The sequence below is a fragment of the Toxotes jaculatrix genome, chromosome 23 (assembly GCF_017976425.1).
Source record: "Toxotes jaculatrix isolate fToxJac2 chromosome 23, fToxJac2.pri, whole genome shotgun sequence".
In the NCBI taxonomy this organism is placed as follows: domain Eukaryota; kingdom Metazoa; phylum Chordata; class Actinopteri; family Toxotidae; genus Toxotes; species Toxotes jaculatrix.
In genome coordinates, this window is record NC_054416.1 from 9936446 (window position 1) to 9959405 (window position 22960).

Genomic DNA, 22960 nt, shown 5'->3' on the forward strand with positions numbered 1-22960 from the left:
GAGACAAGAATTTTTCATGTAAAAATCTAGCCGTATATTAAATGGTTAAGTTAGAGTCAGTATATCGAGTAAAGTGACTCGACTTTGGATTGCTTTTTGAGTACACAATATCTTTCTTTGACTCGCATTTTTCAGGTTTTTTAGAGCAGAGGGCTTTCCATTGTTAAGTGACAGGTGACAGTTCATTGCTGTATCTGAGTGTAAAATCGCATATGTAGCTATGGAGAGCTCCGTGAAAGCCAATGAAAGGTCATGTAACTGTGTGATGTAAAAGGTGTAAATGTGTGTGTGTCAGACTCAGACTGAGAGTCAGTCATGAGTGTGCATGGTGGTGGGTGAGACGGTGGTTGGGTTTCGCAGCGGCGTGGGGTGCGCACAGAGGTGCTGAGACGGGCTCGGATTCCCGGTATCATCGACTTCAAACCTCCCCTGTGATACCACAGCAACACGGCGGCCCTGTATTGTCCCAAGACCCTGACACTTTGCTGAGAATTAACTTAAGTTTCAGGTGTTAAAGGGACTGCCTGGCAGGTTTATGAAAGGATGGTTTTAAATCAGTGTTTATAAATGAGAAATAGCCAGGTTTTGTGACAGCACATTACATTATTGTACAAGTTAATAATGAAACTGGTTATAAATTAACATTTTTCAAATGAAAAGTTACAGTATAGGATTTGCTGGATTCAGCATTTGATGAATAGACTTTTTAAAGTTAGATTACCAGCGAAGTTAGTAACATTACTTTAAGTTTGTTGATTTTTATTTTAAAAATTTGTGACGGCCCCATTTTGGTTTTCAAGAGACTATTAAATATTAAATATTAAATATCAGAAATTATATATATACAGCATTATATGTTGTTGCTAAAAATTGCACTCATACAACTTAAACATAACAAAACATAAAAAGGAGTACATAAAAGAAAAGCTTATTGAAAAGTGATTAAAAAGAAGACAGTGTTTTGCTGCCTAAACTGTCGTATTAGAAGTAGTACTTTAAGTAATCAGGCAATACCACAGTGGAAGAATACTCTGTTATAAGAAAAAGAGCAAGAGTTCAAAATTTAACTTGATTTAAAGGATAGATATATTACTAGGTGGAATGTAGATAAGTATTTATCACACATACAGTATATTTATCGATGTACTGTACTTCAATACAAAGTTGAGGTACTTGTACTTGAGTATTTCTATTTTACTCCACTTTAAACCCTTTACTTCATTATATTTAGGAGGAAAACATTACACTTTTTACTCCACAGCATTTCTCTGCCAGTTATAGTGACTAATTACTTCTTAAATTAAGGATTTACATTCAAATTATATGACAAGCTCATACAATAGGATGCATTGTTATAGATTAAACAACTCAGCAGTATATCGTAGTTAAAAGTGGCTCCACCTCAACTACAGTATAATTCATACTTACACATTGATGCATTAGCATTAATAATATACCATAGTAATACAATGCATACTGTAATTACTGAAAGAGGCCATTCCTGTGCACTGAGTACTTATCCTTTTGATATTTTAAACAAGTTTTGTGAATTAAACCTACTTATTGAACTCCAGTCACATTGGACTTGTAACAGATTATCTTTTTACAGTGTGGTATTGTTACTTATACTGAAGTAAAAGATTTTCACACATTCATTTCATCACTGATTAGCAAAATATATATAAATAAAGATATATATAATACATCACAAATATATATAGATAGTTTTTTTTCCTGATGTATTTATGTGTAAACAACATTTCAATTTTATGGCACTAATTTACCTACTTTATATACTGTTGGGTTGTTTCATTGAAAGTGATTTATAAGCTGACAGTATGGTTGGTATCTAAAATTCTAATTTATAAAGTAACTAGTTACTACTACAGCTGCCGGATAAAGTGCATTAGCACAGTTCCCTTGGAAATGCAACAGAGTGGGAGTATGCAGAAGTAATAAGAACGATAAAAATGGCAAAACTCAATTAAATTACAAGCGCCTAAGTTAAAACCACTGTCAAGCTAGACACCGGAATGGCAAAGACCTCAGGCTGGGCTCTATTTAGTTTCAGGGTTAAAAGAATAGTTATGTTGTAATCCCGCGTTTTTCTAAACTATCAAGTATAATGATAAAATCAAATCAGATAAAGTCTGCCAGCCAGTAAAGAGCAAAACCACAGAGACCGTGTTTGTTGACAAAGGTACAAAACCTTGATTGCTTGCAGTAAGTGATCTTCTACTTCCTTCTGTGCCATTTGTAATTGGACATGTCAGTACTTAAAACAGATAATCGTTGCAACACAAAACCCTCCGTTATCATTTTATCATAGGTGTTAATCCTGCAGGCAATGTTTCATTCTTAGTAGAACTACTGTACATGAACCTGAGTATTCAGCCATTGTCTATCATCTAAAGCATCTTAGAGACATAATTGAAGAGCAAATGTTAATTAAAAGGAAAACCTGGCACACTTTCGAACACAATTATACAATTTCTCTCAAAAAGGGTCCCACTTAACTTACATATGTAAAAAGCACGTGCACAGAGAGTATTACCATCTGTCAATCTGCTCATTTATCTGCCTGATTTTGTCAATGGTGATTCATTTTTCAGGAAGTTTGTATTGCTCAGAAAATCATAGCGTAGGAGAACAGATTCAGACACCACTATGGAACATGCTGTAATAAACGAGCCTGTATGTGTTTGAGAGTGAAAATGTGACGTTATGGGGGGGGGGGGGGGGGGGGGGGGGGCGTTACCTTAAGACCGTCAGCGTGTGACCCATTTAGTGAAACTCACAGGTACATTTTAGAGCCTAGTATAAAGTGCCTATCAAGCCTATCTCAGGATGATGATAAAATATAGACGTGCTTCCTCTGTTAACATCTGTGACACACTTTCACGCACCTGTATGTACTGAAAATAGTGAACGTCTTATCTGATATCATCTCCGACAGAAAACGGGCTTAAGCAAAGAACTAACTCTAGTAAGAATCAACATTAGTGTGCAGGAGTCAGAACAGAACTTTGTGTTTATTCATTTCCAATTCAGTTCACTTGACAGACTTTAAGCCATTTGCAACAATTTTGTTTACTAGCAGCCATAAAAATACTTCAATCCGAGAACGTGTGCTGTGTGCCTTCCAGTGGCAAAAAAAAAAAAAAAAAAAAATCCATGAAGAACGTAAAACTGCCACAAAAAGAGAATTTCTTAAAATGTATAATTAAAAAAGCCCAGAATGACTGCTGAAGAAATGCCCAAAGAACAAGAATGGAATGTTTTTCACACATCTGGACAAATGTACGGATAGCCAACGATAAAAGACCACAAATAAACAAAAAGTTCAGTTGAGGAGTGCATGTCTGAGGTGGCTTTTCTAGCACTAAAAAGGTCAAAATTAAAAAAAAAATAAAACAAACAAAAAAAAACCCAGAAACTTTATAAAAACCCAAAATAATCCAAGAGTTTATACTGGCCAATATTCTGCAATTGTATGGCAGATTTCTTTTGATCCAATTTATATTCTGACTAAATAAACTGATAGAAACTCTCATTTATTATGGTGAAGAGAAATGTCCTGTTTTTTTTAACATGCCATTTTATTTTCTAGGGATTAGGACTGTCTTAACTTTCTTATAACCAGGCTAATTTTTACCTAGCTTTCCTATCGTTTGGTGCCATCTTTAGCCTGTAAAGGGGAACTGCAGCAGGATGGCTTGTCCAGGACCTAGGGTGATATCTTCCAGGTTGACGGTCTCATCTGCTGTGGAGTTCGTGCCAGCTGACAGCTTGACCTTAGCTGTCGTCGGCAACTCTACTCCCTCTGCAGGAACAAAGATCATGGCGTTAAATAATGAACACAAAAACTAACTACTGTCAATGTATTTTACAGGATATAACACATCCAAACTACAGATGAATTGAATCTTACCTGTAGGTGCCAGTGAGAGTTTTAATGTTTCAGTTGCATTTCCCCAATTAACAGCTGTTATATATCTTTCGCTCTGGTCCCACACACGGAGAAAAGAGAGGGAAGAGGGGGAGGAGTAAAGAGGGTAGTAGTCGCCGTGAAGGAGAGAGCGCTCTTTGCCACGCAGGTCGCTGAGGGATTTGAACCACTTCCTTATAGCAACGCGTTCCTTACGCTCAGCCTGTAAATGTGAGCAATGAGGACATGTTTTAAAAAACACTGAAAGCAAATTACTGTTTTTGGGCATGCTCTCGCTATTTTGGACTCTTTATCCACACCGTCATTCACTGAAAACACAATCTTACTTCAGCAGCCTGATCAACAGCTTCTCCTTCAACTGGTTCCTTTTCTACATCCCAAACCATCTTAGGATATTTTTCACCCTAATAAGGAAACAGAAGGGGAAAGACAGAGTTTACACAGTGAAACAGCTGCAAGGCTGCTGAAACATTTGAATTCATCTTGTCCATTTTATTGCTTACCTGTCCTGCCTGAAGGCCAATTTCATCTCCATAGGTAAACACGGGGGTTCCGGGCATGGTGAACAACAAGAGCTGGTAGAGACGGATTAGGGATGGAGTTTTTGCTAGTTTAGCCAGCTGGTCTTTTTGGGTGGCACCTAGACCCCAGCCCAGATTTCTCTGCTGAGAGTGAAGGGTGTCCATGGCCTCGATGCGCTCCACACCTGCAGATATTCAGGTAAAATAATCACCTGCAATGTACCATTTTGCACCAACTGGTTGGTTTTCAGACACAAAGAAAGGACATTTGTTTTTCTTGATTTAAAAAAAAAAAAAAAACAAGAATGTCAAGATGGAGACAAATGATGACAAAGACAACCATGGGTGACTACGTGCTAATTAAGAGAAATTAAGACATTTTTAAATCAATAGATGTAATCTGTTCAAAAACGTTGTGATATTTTGTTCAAAATATTAGAAACCAGACAAAAATTGGAGAATATAAAACACTTAATACACATGGCCAGATAAACAGGACACTCCAACCAACCTCCATTTTTCCTGTGGAGCAAGTCAGACAGAACGAGATCTACACCGGTGGTATTGGCAATCTGAGACACGGATGCAGCCGGAAGATTTTCAACTACACCCATCAAGACCCTGAGGGAAGAGAACGGGGTCATATCAGTCACATTAAAGAGCAATGGAGCATGGGGGACAGTGGTTTATTTTGCTGACATTAGTTTCAGTCAGTTGAAAGTAGAACATTTTGAATTATATCATTATATATTATACTTGTTTCATCATATTGAAGTAATTCTTTGAATTCTTGAGTCTGATAAAAAAAAGTCATTCCTCAAATGCTCCACAAGGTGTCGCTTTAACATCAGAGTGTAAATTCCCGCTGGCCTGTGGATGCCTTTCTTGTTGATCCAACTCCCTCTGAACCCCACCCACAGCCCCCTGTGGCACTGGAATGTGTTTAATCTCCGTGTTCTCTCAAGAAATATAATCCAGTCAGCTGACAATTTACTAATGCTGATTTGGATATTACTTTCCAAAAAAATAAAAAATAAAAATAAAAATAAAATATCTTTATTATAAAAAAAGAAGTCTTGCAAATTAAACATTGTGTGTTCCTGTTTGGTCTGTCTGTTTATGGCCAACCAAAATAAGTCAAAAAGTGGCAGGCATAGTTACCTCTTCTTGGTGTCCTCACTGTGCACAACAGCCTGCAGTTTGGACCATTCAGTGGAGTTGGCAGCAACAGTGACGTCAGATATTTTGATGCCATCAACACCCAAATTCAGCCAGTGCTCTGCTGCAGCCTGGAAGAGAACATGAGCACTTTAGTAACAACAAAAGCAAGAACGGTTTGATGACTTGGATTCAGTGAATGAAGGACCACAGACAATTGCATGCATGTGTGTGTTTCCTACCTTAACTTTCTCCATCACATCACCGATATCACCACTGCTAAACCACGCAGCAGTTCCCATGTAGTTCGGAGTCAGGTCAAGCACCACAGAAATGCCTGAGAAAAACAGAAAGCACAAGTTTGCTTGCAACATCTGGACATGAGCAGTTCAAATCCCACAAATCAAACATAAGGCACTCCACTCTGTTACTACTGAATTACTGTGAATGATCTGTGAGTCATAATGATGGTGTAAGCTTTCAAACACAAATAACAGGTCTCACTTGTATGACAACCTACCCTTCTTGTGGGCCTTTTCCAACAAGGCGACCAGGGCTTCCTCTTTTCCCTGGTCTGGGTCTATTGCCTGAAGTTCCAGGGTGTGTATCTGGTCTGCCTGGACGGTGTGAAGAGGGCCAAGAACCAAGCCTTTCACCTTCAACTGGTTCACTTCTTCCAACTTTGCCTCAACACCTACAGACAAACAGAGGGACAGGGAGGGAGAATGAAATGTCGTGTTTCACATTGGACAACAAAGAGCTGGTGTGTGAAAGGGAGAATGGTCAGGGGGTTAGGAAGAGAGGTCAGAAGGCTACAAGGTAATAGAGACAGTAAAGTTTAAAAGAATGTGGAAAGTTAAGGCTGGATACTGCTGTTCTTTCAGCAAGTATTGACTCTAGGCAGGAGCACGTGAATGGCTCCCTCCGCACCCTCTGCTGGCCATGTGAAGTCTGAGTACAAGGAGGTCCTTTATGGGAAAACACTGAGTCACGTGTGGTTTTTGGAATTCTGCCCCGAGGCTTTTGGAAACCCGAGAGCTCCTGAGTAATTCATTTTAAGAACAGCAGTACAATCTGTTGCTCAACTTTAACCTCAAATCTGAGTAGGAGAGATATGACAGAAATGACTTGTGGGTTTTTTTGTGTCCTTTAGACCTTGAGTCACTCAGTATCAGCCTTGTCAGCAGTCTGGTATCTGGTCAGCTAAAACTGGCCATATGGAACTGAGGAAACCCAAGACATTGTCACAAGACTTAACCCATGTGAATTAGAGAGGGTTACAACATCAAGACCACAGCACACTGTAACTAATCTCTAAATCTTGTTTTTGGGAATAAAGATGACACTATGAAGTAAAAGAGAACAAGCAAACAACAGCAAGAAAGGGAATCAACTTTAACATAAAAAAGTCTACAGGGTAGACTATATAGAATATATAGGGTATATTTATTATTATAATACCGATTTATTTGAAATCCTAAGATACTCTACCTGCCAGTCCGTCAGAGAAAGCTTTGAGGTCAGAAATCTGGTACAGAGGTCCTTCGTTCCACCAGTTCATCTCAGGGATGGGTTTGCAGCGAGGAGCCTGGACTATGATTACAATGGCTCCGGCCAGCATGCCTACCCAGCCCAGCCAAAACAGGACGAGAAGCACCCACCGGGTTCGCACCCATCTACAGAGAAAGATGAGCGTGGAAAAAAAATTGTTAAGATGACCTTTTTTTTTTTTAGGTCAAATGCCAATATAAGACCAGTGTTCAGAAAGTATCTGTAGCAACTGTAGCCTAGTAACTCTTACCCTGGAGTACCAGCAACCTTCATCAGCTCCTCTTTGGACAGGCCGGTGAATGTAACCTCATCCTCGGGGACCTTCAGCTTGACGCTGCCATTTTTCTCCCCTCCTGCTGCCTGGCCATCGCCCGTCATGGGCTGCTTCTCAGGATCCAGTTCATTGAGCTCCACTTCCTTCATGTCGATCTCTGTGTCCTTATTCATGGTTAAATCTGATTTCATTGGAGACGGAGACAAAGAAATCAGAGATTGTCAAATTAATTAACCAAGTCGCTTACCCGGGGCAGAAAGGGTGTTGGCCCTGTCTAGTTTCAATGGAAAACAGTACGTAACTAAAACGATGACTGCGGAAAAGGGAACATACACTGGAAATGAGTGGGAGTTTCTTCCTACTTTCAGTCACTTTAATTGCTAATCTGGTAAATGTAGTCCCCCCCTAGTTAAGACAGGAAAACAAGTCTCTAAATTAAAAGATTAAAATTAACTAGATAGAAAAGTAGTACAGCAGAAATTAAATTGCTGTTGCTAATAGACACGTGCACCAGTTCGGAACAGCCGGTTAGCTCTGCTTCACGAGCTAGTAACTGACGAAAAGTTCGAATAAATAAATAAAAATGCTGGGAAATACTTACACTACACTTCGCATTTATATCGTGTGTAAGCTGCAGCAGAAATTCTACTGGGCAGACAACTACTGGGGAGGTTTGTTTCTACCAGAGATGTGCTCAACAGTTGTCTGATGAAACAGCAGCTGCCAGTTACAGGATCCGCTCTGCTACTGCCATTGGTATGAACGGAAACAATGTAACCTTCACAATAAGAGTGGGTTCATTAGCTAATCGTTAACTAGCATTGCTATCCTTTAGTGAATCGCCCACACACCATATTCGCTAATCATTTGTGTATTTTTGTGTATTTTGTTTTATTTGAGGTGGGTGTTCTTTCAATTAAAAAAACAAAACAAATAAAAGACTAGTTTCCATACAAAGGACGTCAAAAATATACCCCAACATGGATAGAAAAATCCTGTCTACTTTAACATTAATAGCTACTAATAAAATATTATGTTTACTGTTAGACGTAAATGTTCTGCATATAGGCTACACCACATTGTTTTGTTGAGTTGTAGTACCGGAGGTCTATTCTTAGCTGGCTGAGTTGTTTGTCCTCGCTCGTCAAATGCTTAATAAAAAAGAAATCCCATAAACTCGAACATCAGTCCCACTCCTTTATGGAATAAATACCAGTAAAACAAAATAAGAAACTTTCGACCGGTTTGAAATGTTTGTTATAGTATAATTTATCTTTTTTCAGAGATGATGAAATCGAGCCACCCATCACCTGTGAAAGCACGAGGCACTGAAACAGCATTAACCCTTCTTCTCTATTATTCAACTCAGACTTTAACGGAGTTTTAATAAAGAAAACTCGATGAAGTAAATAAAATATTACCTGTAAAAAAACAACGTATAATTCGTCCTCTTCTCTTTATTCTTTCCCAGTCGTTTATCCCTGGGTATCCGCTAAGCCTATTCCTAAGGACGCTCAGTCTGTATTTGTACTTGCCCTCGTTTCCCCGCCTACAAAGGGGCGACCGAATAATCTTCCTCCCTCTCTCCCCTCATTCTCTCGCTCTCTCTCTCCTCAGAAACGCTGAACAAACAAACATATTACACCCCCCACCCCATGCTGCAAATTAACAGTGTTTAGACCATTTACTTGGACCAGTTTTATGTCAAAATCTGTTCTAGCATGCTCGTGTTTGTCACTGTCTTCACACAGTTTCAGCCTTTACTACTCTTTGTTGCTGAAAATATTTTGTTAAAATTGTTAGCAGCGACTAACAAATTCAGTTTGCTTCTGCAAACCTTTCCTGAAGATAATGTAATCACTTACATGAGCCATCTGTTGACCAACTGATAGATGGACTGATTGCATGCTAAAGGCTCCTGGTGAGGCCTTCAGTCTTTTGATTAGAGGAGATTGCCAGGAGAGATACTTCCTACACATTCACCCCCTTCTAATTATACTCTTTTGCACCGCTTTCTTTCCTCCATCAACAACTGACTAAATATTCACAGATCAATCTATTCACTCTGACATGATCATGCTCAAATTATAGCACTAACCAGTTCAATAAAGTGAAAACTCAGTCTAGGCTGAATTGGATTTGCGTGGCTTTTCTTTTTTTTTCTATAGCTTAGCAACATTATTGCTGTTGTAAGCAAATAAATAAAACATGTCTTTTTAAAACTGTTGCATGCATTTTAAATCTGTATAAGTAGAAGGCAAAAATAGAGGCATATAGTAGAGCTTTTTAAACAGAACCTGTGGTACAAAGTTTAAACTAATACAAACCTGCAGCATACACCTTTCTGTGTAAGGGTATGAAAATAACTTGCTGATCCCTATTTTAAAATAATTAATATTAAATAATAATGTGTAATTTGGTCTATATTAAATTAGAGAGAACATTTGTGAGCAGCTAATCTGAAAACCAATGTCCTCCTGTCTGTGCTCTGAAGCCTTCCCCAGCTGTTGTTGACCTTCATTGAGTTACAGTAACAGCAGAGTTCTCGGAAAAGCTGCCACAAAATCTGAATGTCATGTACATAAACTGCAGGGGTATGCTTCAGGCCATATTTGTACAGGTCATACTTTGTACTGCAGTTGATATTCTTTTGTATTTATTACAATGACGAGCAGGAGAATGAGAATGTTATTTTTCAGTAAGGGACAATATGCAACCTGAGAGACAATCAAATGCTTGGATCTCTGATTGGATCTGTGTGTAAATATGATCTCAAATAATCACATTCCTGTCTGTTGTGATGGAGGACATTGTTTATCTCAACATGTTTTCAGCTTTTCCTCAGTTTTCAAAGTGCAAGTACCAATATGCATGTGCATAGCAATCAAGGATTGATTGGATTTGCTGGCTAACAGACTCACTAATGAAAGAAGACAGAGGGAAAAGCTTTTCATGATTGATAAATAGCTGTATGATATGGATGTTATCACTCCTCTGAAACTTAATAATACTTATCATATTATCTTCCATCTTTTCTTACTTTGTTGCTACTTCCTATACTGCTCAAATATCTACACGGTCTCTCTCTGTCTGTCTCTGATATGTAAAGAAAAGTAAACATCTTTATGTAAAGAAAGGTAACTCGTTCCACCGCTTGTTTTGCTCAGCTTCTATCCTGTTGCCCTGGAGGGGTTTTGGCTTATATTGGAGGTGTCTTATATGACAAACAAATTCTGTGGACTCCAGGAATAATGAGAATGTGAAAATGGGGATTGATTTAATATTCAGATTTCACTCTCGCCCTCACGCAGACTGATGTGTGTCTATTTGTGGATCTATGATGCTATAACCTGTTATAACCCTCTTGCTATTTAACTTCTGTTATTGTGCCAGGTTTTGCAAAGCGTAGCAACGTGATGCTACTGGCAGTGCTTCAGAAATTCAGAACTGAAAACTTTGAAAACATCTGAGCTGCGTGCCTTAGAGTAGAGCTGGTCCTGTTAGAAAAACCATATCAACAGGCACATTCACGCTCATGAGCACGCTATCTATATTCCTCTCTTAGACAAACTCAAACGCACACCATCTGTTTTTATCTCAGCCTGATGATCATGTGTGTGTTCAGCAGTGTCAGGTTAACAGAGCTGGCTGAGCTGACAGCTGGCTCATGTGAACACACTGTGCTGTTGATCCAGGAAGGATAAGGGAACATAGTAAAGGCACCTTATTTACTTTTTTTTCTTTCACATATTCACAGGAACATTGGAAAGGAACTGATGTCAAGATGTATGGGAAAGAAAACAGGGAAAGAGGAGGAGACGGATGAGTGGTTAGACAAGGAAACAAGAGTAAAGAGGAGTGGCCAAGAAAGGGGGAGGTGCAAAAATAAACAGGGAAAAGGGCAGACAGAAAGAGAGGAGGGGGCTGGGATGTGTAAACATGTTTATGATTTGGGGTTGTAGCAAAATGTTTGGTGGAACATGGCCACAGGTATTAAAGGAAACACAGCACCGAGCTAAAGCAAGACAGTCTTTTCCCACATGCTGTCTGAGTCCTGTTGAGTCTTCACATCTCTAACAACCTCAACTCGCAGGATAAACTAACATCCAACCATCAATTCCAACTTCATGTGATACTGATTCACATGTTTTGCAAACTGGCTGCATTGTCACCCATGATAAATGGAGATTACAAGTTCATGGGGGCGACATTGACTAAATAAACCCAGCCAAGACTTGTCCTATTGTAGAGCCTCAGTGCTTTGTTTATGCCTTTGGCAGAATAGGAGGGGAGACTATCAGTAAATCCATCTGCAAGGCTGCACACACACAGAGAAAAGAGCGAGAGGAAAGGAGGGCAAAGTTGCTGCATAGTTTTGTCTGTTTTGCAGGAGGGGAAACAAGCAGGGATTTCTGTACATTACATTAACACTGGTGGCTCAGTTTACATCTATTACTACAGCAAAAAGTGTTGCATGATCACACAAGCAGGTTAAATAAGTAAGAGAAGACTGTGGTATAAAACTGGGATTTACAGCTGATTCTGTTCAATGAATTTGGCCAAATTGTGTATTCAAGCTTATTTCAGACACTGGCTGCACTTAAAAATGTATAATTTAGAAATATACTTTAGTATCTCTCTGTTAGGCCTGGACACACACACAGCCTCACTATAAATCCTTGTCTGATCCCTCTGAGAGAGTTTATTTTGCAAAGCAGCAAGAGCTCGAAAAAAAACCCAAAGCAGAACAACGCAGACCTGGACCAGTTTAGACCAGTCTGACCAGACTCTGGAGGTCTTGTGCTTTCATCTCATTGTTTCACAGCAATGTGCACTCACACAGTTCAGACCGAAACAGTGCAGTTCTGCGAAACACAGCTTTCATGTAATCTAAAAAAAACCCCCACAAAGGCATCATGGTCATGTGTGCAGATTGATTTCTCAGCTATCAACAAGCATGATCTTGTCTACTTCTGAAATGTCCAGTCAACAGGGAACATATGTGATATAATATTTATTTTTGTGAAACACAATGAGTAAAATACAGTGGACTTCATAGGGACTTTGTCATATTGTGTAATGTTATTGCTTTATGTTCTGTTCCACTATCACTGGTGTATTGTAGGTGTACATTAACCAACTGGGTTTTATGTAAGTACAGTAATATCTGAATTCACACACCCCACGCCTTACTGATGGTACATTTAAATAACTTTTCTCTCTCCTCTTCCCATTTGTCTCTCTGCCTTTAATATATTTCCTCCGGCTTCTTTGTCTTTTTTTGTTCGCCTCTTTCTCTTTAGATGAGAATGTGTGGCCTAGTTTTCTCTCACAGACAAAGGGGAGACTGTTCACCACGGAAAGCCTTCCCCTCTAACTCTTTACTGGCATGAATGGAGAGCTAATATGGACAAAGCAAACACTGATTAGTTCATCACATCAGAGCACTCACCACAGAAATACAGGAGACATATATAAAGGAGCATAACACACTGGATACGAACAGTCAGTTATCCTTGAATTGCAGCATGCTAAGATAAACTTCACAGCTAACTAACTTTGCCACTTCAAACACAAATTAAAGTATATTGTTATCATAATAATTGCCTTATATTACTTTGCAATGATCTCTCTGTATTTCACATCTCCCTCTCTCACAGTCCAAATCTCTTTATCATTCACACGCTCTCCCCTCTCCGGCCTTCAGACTGGCCTGTTCTGTTCTCACTCCTCCTATCACCACTTCTGTCATCAAGAAACAATAGTTGCACGTTATGTAAGAATGCCCCCTCTCTGTGATACGAATTTCAAACAGTTCAATTCACAGACGCCGTAACCTCTCTTCTACTTTAGAGGAGCAGAGTGGCACAGCGGAGGCGTGCTGGGCCCAAAACCCAGAGGTCAAAGTTATACATAACATCCTCTCATTGTCGCATTAGCCTGAGCAGACTGTACCGATTCGCTTTTCACCAATATGTCCTAATAAAGCCATTTATATATATCTGAGTATGAAAGTATACAAAGATGTCATAAACAGACATTAATACTGAACACAGCCTGTTTGACTGCTGTCTGGAACTGAGGCTGTCAGTTTGTCGTCAGCACACCAGGCACACAGGCTATCGTAAATTAAATATTTACTTCATTTGTGTCTGCTAATGTTTTCCCTTCAATTTAACAAGCAATTACCAGAGGGGAAAGTAGCACCAGTGAAGATGAACTCTGACCTTTGAGCTCCAGCATGTTGGATATAAACTCACACTCAACCTACCTCCTGTTCAAGGCATTGGCTACATGGTAGAAAACCCTGACACCAGTTTTTCAGAAATGCCCCTACGAGTCTGTAAAAAGCATATAAAGTCAAATTAATACTGTAAGTTACAGAAGGAGCTGTGAGACGAACAAGAGCCTGGGACACAGGTGGAAAGGATTGTTACACAATATGTGTGCACAGCTGGAACTTCCTCAGCATAGCAGTGTTGTCTGTTGTCTCTCTCTTTGATGCATTGTTTCAAATAGGGTATGTTCAAGACTTTTATGTGCTTTGCTTATTTTAGCATCTTTGACACAGAAACACAGGAGGTCATTTTAGATTAACTACAAGCAATCTGAATACAGATTTACACTGGTCACATCAGAAAGCTATCATCAAACAGAATTCACTGAACTGAATCTGGCTGAGTCAATTATTAGTCCCTCATCCCCTTCAATGTACTGCATAGGCCTTTAGCGCCCCCTGGAGTATTCCAATCATACTTACATTTATAAACTACCACATAGTACTGCTTATTGAAGATATCATGACATTATTATTATTATTATTTGCATGACACTGATTCCCATTTTATCTTAACCCTGGTTATCATATCAGAACAATATAGAACACACAAAAAGATAGATAGATTTAAGTATTATGTTATTAAATTTAACTTTTCATACTGGGCCCAATTTTGCATACTTTAATGCAAAAAAAAACGATTATAATTTGATTTGATTAATAAGTATTACAAGTAATTGGGTATTCAAACATATTAGAAATACAAATTGCTAAAAAATATATTGCTGTTACTACAAAGAACAAACAATAAGGAGAAAAATAGTTTAAAAAACGGGAGAAAAAGAAATCATTTCACAACGAACTTGACGCACAACCAAACGCAATCACGCATTCGTATACGTCACCAACCAGGAAGTGAACGCAGAGGAGGGACAGTAGAATCACAACAGAGCTACTACAGCCTCTGACAGCTCTGGTTTGTGCCACACATCGTTTCTCTGCTGTTACCAACAACGGAAATGTCACGAAAACTTAAAGAGGAATACTACCGATTTTTCACCGTTACCGACCCACGTACTCACGAGAAGGGACACACGGAGTACAAAGTGACAGCAAGGGTTGGTTTACGCCTTATCTTTCTTCAGTTACAACACCAACAATAGAAACCTATATTGTTATTATGCTGTTTTTTTTTTCTAATGGTTAACCTACATGTTCTGTTATTCCTCTTAAGTACTCAAAACAATTAAGAGTGTGTTGTACTATACTAAAGTAAATGACATTGTATTGTTATTCGTTTATAACGCAATGAAGTCACATCAGTACCAGTCATAAAAACACAAGAGCCCTGCATCTATCTCAGACATCAGACAGATACATACACAATGGGCCTTTTATTTGAGGCAGCGGTGCGCACTGAGCACTCAAGTGAAACAGAGAGAACTTGTGATTCAGTTCATGAGCTCCAGCACCCCCATGACCACACTAATGCCCCGTGGTCTGGACAGGCATGCATACAAAATCAAAGACGATCATATCTTTGTTAACCAAACTCAAGCCTTTGTCACCCTTATGTTTACACACACACAAACAAGTATGTCTATTATACAAGTTAGTTTATTTGTCCCAGAGTCCTGGGACAAATAAACTAACTCTAAAAAATATTTGACCCATCGTCCGGAGTGTAAGTACTTGTACTGTGAGCTCTCTGTCCTGTTCATCTATTTCAAAGCATACACCCATAATCTCAACAAACTGTCTTTTGCTACGGTCTGAGGCTTAACGTTAAACACAGAGTAAATGAAATAATCTCTCCTTCCTCCTCTGTGGCTTGTAGTTTGTGTCCAAGCGTCGTCCAGAGGATGTGAAGGAGGTGGTTGTGTGGAGGAGGTTCTCAGAGCTGAAGAAGCTCCATGGGGAGTTGGCCTACACGCACAGGAACCTGTTCAGAAGACAGGAGGAGTTTCCCCCTTTTCCCCGTGCACAAGTTTTTGGTAAAATGATGCAAAGATTGTCATACACCTAATGGTTGCTAAGTGCTAAGATCACTGAGTCATTTGGTGTGCTGCAGGGCCTAAATAAATAACAGAAACAAATCATCATGAACTACAGAGTTTTTGTCTTTTCACCTGTGAGGATATACTTGTCCGGGTTTACTTGCGTTTAGCATTTTGTAATGATTCTTGTGACATTTCCCCTCCGCTTATGTGACACATTTTTTCAGTGGTTACTAATCTTACTAATTTCCTTTATTTTTTGGCCTTGTAATTTTTAGCACCATCATCTAAATTGTCATTATATTGGGTATTATATGGTGCATTTCCGTTTTAGGAAGGTTTGATGAGGCTGTGATTGAGGAGCGGAGGAAGGCAGCAGAAGCCATGCTTCTGTTCAGCACCAGCATACCTGCACTCTACAACAGCCCACAACTCAAGGACTTCTTCAGAGTAAGACGCTCTCACACACACATACAGGAAGTGAAACTGAGATGCAGTAGCCATGGATCTCTGCACACAAAAACCACGCTAGCCCAACAGTCCTAATGTTATTGGACTCCTTGTTGCTTTGTGGCTGTCTATGCATGCCCCTTTTCACATACCCCCTCTGCTTTCCTTTTATCCTCTCTTTCTCCCTCCCTACTCTCAGGGCGGTGAGGTTACAAGGCCCTTAGATCCAACCCCCCTGTCCTCTGCCGGGACTCTACCTCCCCCTCTAATCCCTCTCCCCAAGCGGAGGGCCTCAGACTGTGAGCCTGCTGAAGAGGAGGAGGGAAGGGAGGCTCCCACCTTACCTCAGGACCTCGGCACCAACCTGGGCTTAGAGGTGGGACAACCTGAGGTGGCAGCTGAGGCTTACAGCGAGATGGGAGGCTCTCCAAGAGAGGAAGAAAGAGAGGAGCTCAGTGACACAGAGCTGGATGACAGAGGTACACAATGGGAAAAATATCTGCTAGAGTTAACCAAGGTCTGTACTTTTTTCTCTCTGTTTCATTCTTATCCTTGCTCTTACCTTTTGGTCCATGTTTCCACCTCCAGTCCCGTCTCCTCACCCATCCCCAGCCAGAAACTACCGGTCGCAAGAGTCTCAGGAGGAGTTTGATTCACTGTTTGATTCTGTGGCAGAAGAGCAAGTCCCATCCCCGAAGGAAGAGGGTCCTCCTCCACTGTCTGATAATGACTTGGCGGTCTTTGATCCCTGTTATGCACAAGGTGGATATAAATGTGAATTAATTCATGTAAAACAAGTCAAACAGTTTATGTCTTGTTCAGATTCTGTCAGTTGTCAGATTAATAAGGTTGATGCCTCCTGATTTGACCATAGCAATAACATACAGTATAATTTGCTCCAAACAAACACCCTTTGTTTATTTGAGTGGTCTAAGGCAGTGGATTAAGGCTTCAGTCTCTTTGTGGGTGTGGATGTTAATCCCACTGGTGCCAGGAAGTTCTTCAGCTTTGCTAAACTGCATTTTGTCTGAGTTCCTCTTTGGCACAGCCCTCTTCAATTCAAACTTTGAATCAAGAACACTGTAAGTGCTTTCATGAGGTAGTGTGGCCGAGTAGTCTAAGGCTCTGGATTAAGGCTCCAGTCTCTTCGGGGGCGTGGGTTCGAATCCCACTGCTGCCAAGGGCCTTTTTCAAACTCATGTAATGCAATTTGAGCACTTGAGACAGACTGTAGTACCCTGGTAGTAAAAGGCAGTGATAATTACAAGGGTAAACTGTAGATAGCTATAGAGCTATGTATACAAAATCAGATGAACTAACTGAAAACAGCCTTTGGAAAGCATTTAGCATTTTCCATGTCTTTATTTCTTTGTTTTTAAATAATTCTCTCTTGTTTCTCTCTTTTCCATTTCAGAGAGATCCAGTTCCTCCAGTGACCACTCAGAATTGTTCTCACTGCCGCCAACTAGTCTAGAGGGAGGAGACGTGGGTTATTTGAACCAAGCAGCCACTGAGCTAACAGCTGCCATGGAGAGGGAGAAGGAGGGAGAATTTAGCTCTGCCATTCGTGGATACAGAACGGCGGTGGATATATTGATCACTGGAGTACAGGGTGAGAAATATGGGATGGTGGAAAAGGGGGGAGACAGAAGGAGAGAGGAAGGGATGTAGTAAAGTATTTAGTTCAGCAGTAAAACAGTAATGTATGTTTCCAAAATACTGATCAAGGAAACACATTTAAACAAAAAGGAAAAAGCTAAATTGAGTCATCAGTTTTTGTTGTCTTTTCTTGAATGTTCACTATCATGAGCGTCCAGCACACCCAGTCAATTTAAAATGACATTTCACCTGAAAGCACCCTGTCATTTCCATTCCTGCCTAAATTATGATCCAGATTTGTTGCTATAGTGACAGACCGCGCACTCGGCTCTACCATGAAATGCATCAGCACAAATTATAATGTGCATTTACGTTTACAGCTGTCATACCTTATTGACCATATGTACTCTGTACTACATGTTCTGATGTGCTGCGCACACGCTGCCACATTGATAAGTGCACTGTACATTGCTGATACACACAAACAATGTCAGTGTGCCAGGTCAGTACGTGACCCCATAGTAAAATCAACATTGCTAGTTAAGGTGCTGGGTCAAGGTTCTGAACTGAACACGTACCATACAAAGGAATGCAGAAAAAGTACGAAACAGCGCTTTTGAAATATGTAAGGGAGTGATTTGTCATAGGGTAGCGTGGCCGAGCGGTCTAAGGCGCTGGATTAAGGCGCTACCTCACGAAGTCATACCAATCACTGTCAGGAAGCTGTAAATGATCTATGTCTGTCTGTACAGGAGACCCAGACCCAGCGCGCAGGGACTCTGTGATGAGAAGGACCGCCCAGTATCTGAAACACGCTGAGATGCTGATCGACAGGCACTCCTCGCCCTCACACACTCACACATCTGCACACACACATGCACAGGACCCATAGATGCACACGCATGTAATTAAATACACTGTTCCTACAAATGAAGATAGATCAAAGACAAAGCTCAGGGTTGTGGCATACATATACATATGCACACACACACACACACACACACACTCTTCCTCTCTTAATAAATATACTCATGGACATACACAAATGTACAGTTAGACACAGTATGCAGACTCACATACATCATACAACATTCACAAATACCAGCTCATTCAGGTGCAAAACTACAGAACACACACATATATACCACACTGACTCCTGGTGCACACACTACACTGCAGACTGTTTCTTTGGCTGCCTTTGTTTAGTGAGAAATCTGTGATTTACAAAATCTTAATAACTGGAAACTGAAAGTAACTGTAATCTTTACGGATTCATGATTAAATAACTCTTCATTTCTCCCTGTTTCTTTCATCCCATCTTCCTTTTACACTGTTCTCTTGTAAACAGTAATGTATCTGTATATTTCGTAATTTGCATTTTTTGCACAAAAAAATGATTTGTTAATAAATGTGATTTTAATTTAAGTCAATGACGTGTCGGCTTTCTTGGTTTAAGATAGAAAGAGAAGAATGGCAGCAAAAGGGCAAGAAAATACCAATCTGATGTGTTTGTGCTCGGCTGTAGAAACGATTGAACTGAAACTATTCAAATGGCTGTTTAACAGAATTTAGTAAGGGTTTGGCATGTTTGCAGTAGTAAGGCTGTACCTCTGAGAGGCGCTGTTGTCTGTTAGATAATAGAAGTTATACCCCCTCTAGTGCAGAAACTCCTCATCCTCTGTGTTAACGCTTATAAATCAACTGAATCTCATTAGTTTTTCTCATCTGAGCAATTTAGACTAAAAAGCAGCAGTTTAGCTTAGTCGCTACTAAAATAAGCTGTTGGGCTGTTGCAGAAACCACAATCTGCACTATGGAACTATGAACTATTCTGTCTTTAGCTCCATTAACCAAATGAAAAATGATTGTTACTGAGTCTAATTTCTCTTGTGTTAAATGTACAAAACCACCTCCTCCGGTGCTGCTAAGTGGGCAGCTAAAGAGTTGATGTTCAGCATCATTAACATCTGCTGATAACTTGTCATTACTGATGGTAGATGTGTAACGTCAATCATCCACCTGTATACACTTGTGTTACTTCTTCTAATTCCCTGTCTACACTTGACACTACTTGGTTAAAGAGTATTTAAGACGCATTACAGTGGTAATAGATATCATATCTGATATATTTCTATGAGTACAGTTTTCCCAGTAATAAACCATATTGTGCTCATAAACATATTTCATCTCATTAACTATTCATCTATAGCAAGAGAACAGAATCATTTCTTTTTTGGATAATATCTTACAGATCCAGTCCAACCTCACTTTTCAAGTTAAAGTTTTGGTATTTTTGAGTTAAAAGAAAAAAGGAGAAGGGTCGATCGAGAGAAAATGAGGGAGGAAATGTGATGCAAACGAGAGGGAAAAGAGGAAAGAGATCAGCGCCATACAGCAGCAGAATCTCTTCTCTGGAGAGGGAGAGAGGGATGGACTGGAAGGACAAACAGATGGAGAGGCGACAAAAAAAGGGAGGCCGGCGAGAGGAAAAGGCTACCCTCTCTCTCACCAGATGAGAAAAAGAGGGGTTGCAGGGAGCGAGAGATAACAGAGAGGATGGAGGAGAGGAAAAAAGGAGGGATGTGATTAGAGGATAAGCAGAGATCATCCCTCCATTGTTAAAGGGATGGAAAAAACTGACCCTCCCTCTTCCTCTATTTTCAGCCCCTCGTACCTCTCTTTTTTTTTTTCTTTTTTTTTTTACATGCTTTGTTTTGAGCATTGTGGGGAGCTTGAAGAGGATGGAGGGATGGCAGAGAAGGCGAGAGATAACATTGCTCCATCCTGTTATATATCCCTCTTTCCTCTCATCTCTCCACCTCTCTCCCTTTCTATCCATCTCTCTTTCTAGTGCCGCACCTGTGAAATGCAGAGGATGTGAGATAGAGAGGAAGATGGAGAGACAAAGAGATGGAGGGAGGGAGGGAGAGAGGGATGAAACCAGAGGGGGGATAGAGCCTCACAACATTAGCATGCTGAGAGTGTCAGCACTCTCCTCTTTTTCTCTCCCTCCATCCCCATCCCTCTTTCCATCCCTCCCTCTGTCTCTTTCTCCTCACTGGTCACTGCAATTATACCATCAAAACACTCCAGCCTGAGAGCATAATAGCTTCCCCCTATGTGTGTGTGTGTGAGTGTGTGTGCGTGCGCATGTGTGTGTTATCATGAGAGATCAAAAGAAAGAGATGTGTGTGTGTGTGTGTCTGTGTGTGTGTGTGTGTATTTGTGCATAATTTAGTGCCATACATGGTGCATTACGTGTGCATGTATGACATGAAGGGCAGCTGTTGGTGTGAGTGCGGACGCCAAAACTGGATTCACCGCATGTGTGGGTGCACATGAGAGTGTGTGTGTAAGTATCTTTCGAGTCCTACCAGCTAGAAAAACTGCTTCTCCAACCTCTGACCAAACACACTCTTAAACACACGCTAAGAGAGCCACTTTGCATGTGTGTGTGTCTAGTGAGTTTCTATTTACACACACACACACACATATGCTCTCACACTCACACTCACACACACACACACTAATGGATGCATACAGGCGGACAGTCATGGCTTTGAGACACAAACCGTTATGACCTACATGCCCAGTGGGTCATCATTAAGCCAAATAGCACACTCTGACACCTTCGGCTGTCCACGCACACACACTCTCTCTCGCTGTGTTTGTTTTTGTTCCCTCAACTTCCTCTATTCCCTCTCCCCTTCCGCCCTATGTCTCTTCCTTTTTTCTCTCATTCCCCAACACACACAAACACACACACACACAACCCCCCCCCCCCCCCCCCCCCCCCCCATGAGCCTGCTATCCCTCTCTGTCCGTTTGTTTCTCTCTGTCACCTTGCCCTCAGCTATTTGAGTACACTTCTGTCGCTCTCTCGCACTCCCATCCCTCTCACACACATAAACACACTCATCCTCTTTCTGTCTGTCTCACCCTCGTGCTCCGGTCCAACCTGTTTGTCTCTCTCTCCGTTTTCTGCCTGCCGCGACATATGTCATCTGTCCCTCAGCGTCCGTTTCACTATAACACAGGGCCCGATTGTTAGGTGAGAAGTACTGTCAACGGCATTTTAATACAACTGATAACAAATAACAAAATCGACACAGAAATCCCCTACAAAATCAAACCGGTCAGTTGAGTGTCAGCACAAAAGATTCAAATGAAGAAAACTTGGCTCTGAGTAAAATTAAAGGGGAACGCCACCATTTTTACACATAAAGTTCAGTTTACACATCACTTGGAGCTTAACCCAAACAAGGGACTTAAAGTAAGAATATCTCTGCCTCTACAGCTTTAATTTTAAACCTCACACACTCCCTCACTTCATAGTGTTGTTCTGACATGTTTGTTGTTTCCTCTTTATTGTGACTGTCTGTGGCTTGCTCAGGATCGTGTTTGTCTTCTCTTTACTCAACTCTTCCTGTCTTCATCTCTCACCCTCTTTCTGCCTCTTTTGCAAATTCCCTGCTTTTTCTATCCTCCCTTGCCCCCTCCCACTCTGTCCCCCATTCTCCCCCATCACTCTCTCCATGTAAGTAAATCAATGAACATACACTTTATGCCATTTATTGATCCTTTCATATCTATCTGTCCTCACCCCCTCCTGTTCTTGCCCTCTCGGTTCCTCTCGGTTTTTCACTCTGCTCTTTCCCCCATCGTTTTTCTCACCCCTTTCTGTCTCCCCTTTGAATGTATAATCTCTTTTCCCTCTCTTTCTTTCTCTTTCTCTGTCAGTCCCTTTCTTTTTCCATCTCTCGCTCTGGGATGTCCTATTTATATGGTTGGCACCTTCATGCTTCTACTGAAGTGTGTCTATGTGTGTGTATGAGTGTGTGTGAGAGAGAGAGAGAGAGAGAGAGAGTGTTTGATGTTGGTCTAAGTGGTTAACATAATATGAGCCCATAGAGAGATGACGTTCCCGCACTCACACACACACACACACACACACACACACACACACACACACGCACTCACACACAATTTTAGGCTTTTTGGTGGGCTTTTCTGTGAACAATCTTAAATACTTTTTAGTATTCTCCAGCTCGTGCAGCAGATCCACATATTATCTATCAATTGCATTCTCCCACTCTGCCACTCTGCCCAAACACACACATACACACCTTTGTGGCTCGACTGTCTTCCTAGAATGACAAAAACCTGGTATTATCTTTTGTTATT

At 40.6% G+C, this 22960-nt stretch overlaps 2 protein-coding genes and 1 non-coding gene across 4 annotated transcripts; 2 read left to right on the top strand and 1 right to left on the bottom strand.

Moving 5' to 3' along the window:
• Positions 1-3013: 3013 nt before the first annotated feature.
• Positions 3014-8993, bottom strand: slc3a2a (solute carrier family 3 member 2a). Of its 2 annotated transcripts, none has more exons than XM_041030919.1 (11): positions 8875-8993; positions 7430-7634; positions 7120-7304; positions 6149-6322; positions 5871-5965; positions 5632-5759; positions 4982-5091; positions 4453-4655; positions 4276-4353; positions 3932-4151; positions 3014-3823 (listed from the first exon to the last, which is right to left on the bottom strand). In XM_041030919.1, exons 2-11 carry the CDS (start codon positions 7624-7626, stop codon positions 3684-3686), a joined length of 1530 nt encoding a protein of 509 aa, XP_040886853.1. In that variant the 5' UTR covers positions 7627-7634; positions 8875-8993; the 3' UTR covers positions 3014-3683. The 2 variants fall into 2 exon arrangements, with proteins under 2 accessions (XP_040886853.1, XP_040886852.1); XM_041030918.1 differs by lacking the exon at positions 8875-8993 and adding an exon at positions 8055-8209.
• A 5663-nt stretch (positions 8994-14656) lies between these two features.
• On the top strand, positions 14657-19201 carry snx15 (sorting nexin 15). The gene is made up of 7 exons (XM_041030765.1): positions 14657-14848; positions 15568-15724; positions 16062-16177; positions 16377-16656; positions 16766-16939; positions 17592-17789; positions 18529-19201. The coding sequence occupies exons 1-7, from the start codon at positions 14750-14752 to the stop codon at positions 18666-18668; spliced, it is 1164 nt and encodes a 387-aa protein (XP_040886699.1). The 5' UTR covers positions 14657-14749; the 3' UTR covers positions 18669-19201.
• trnal-aag lies at positions 17276-17357 on the top strand. Its single transcript has one exon. It is a non-coding gene; the product is annotated as a tRNA-Leu (tRNA).
• Positions 19202-22960: the final 3759 nt, after the last annotated feature.

Excerpts from the sequence above, each read along its gene's own strand:
- slc3a2a (XM_041030919.1), bottom strand. The coding sequence starts at position 7,626 with ATGAATAAGGACACAGAGATCGACATGAAGGAAGTGGAGCTCAATGAA. Across the intron at positions 7,305-7,429 it reads AAGGTTGCTGGTACTCCAGG|ATGGGTGCGAACCCGGTGGG; the intron begins GTAAGAGTTACT and ends CTTTCTCTGTAG. Across the intron at positions 3,824-3,931 it reads ACTCTCACTGGCACCTACAG|AGGGAGTAGAGTTGCCGACG; the intron begins GTAAGATTCAAT and ends TTGTTCCTGCAG.
- snx15 (XM_041030765.1), top strand. The coding sequence starts at position 14,750 with ATGTCACGAAAACTTAAAGAGGAATACTACCGATTTTTCACCGTTACC. Across the intron at positions 14,849-15,567 it reads AGTACAAAGTGACAGCAAGG|TTTGTGTCCAAGCGTCGTCC; the intron begins GTTGGTTTACGC and ends TGTGGCTTGTAG. Across the intron at positions 17,790-18,528 it reads ATTGATCACTGGAGTACAGG|GAGACCCAGACCCAGCGCGC; the intron begins GTGAGAAATATG and ends CTGTCTGTACAG.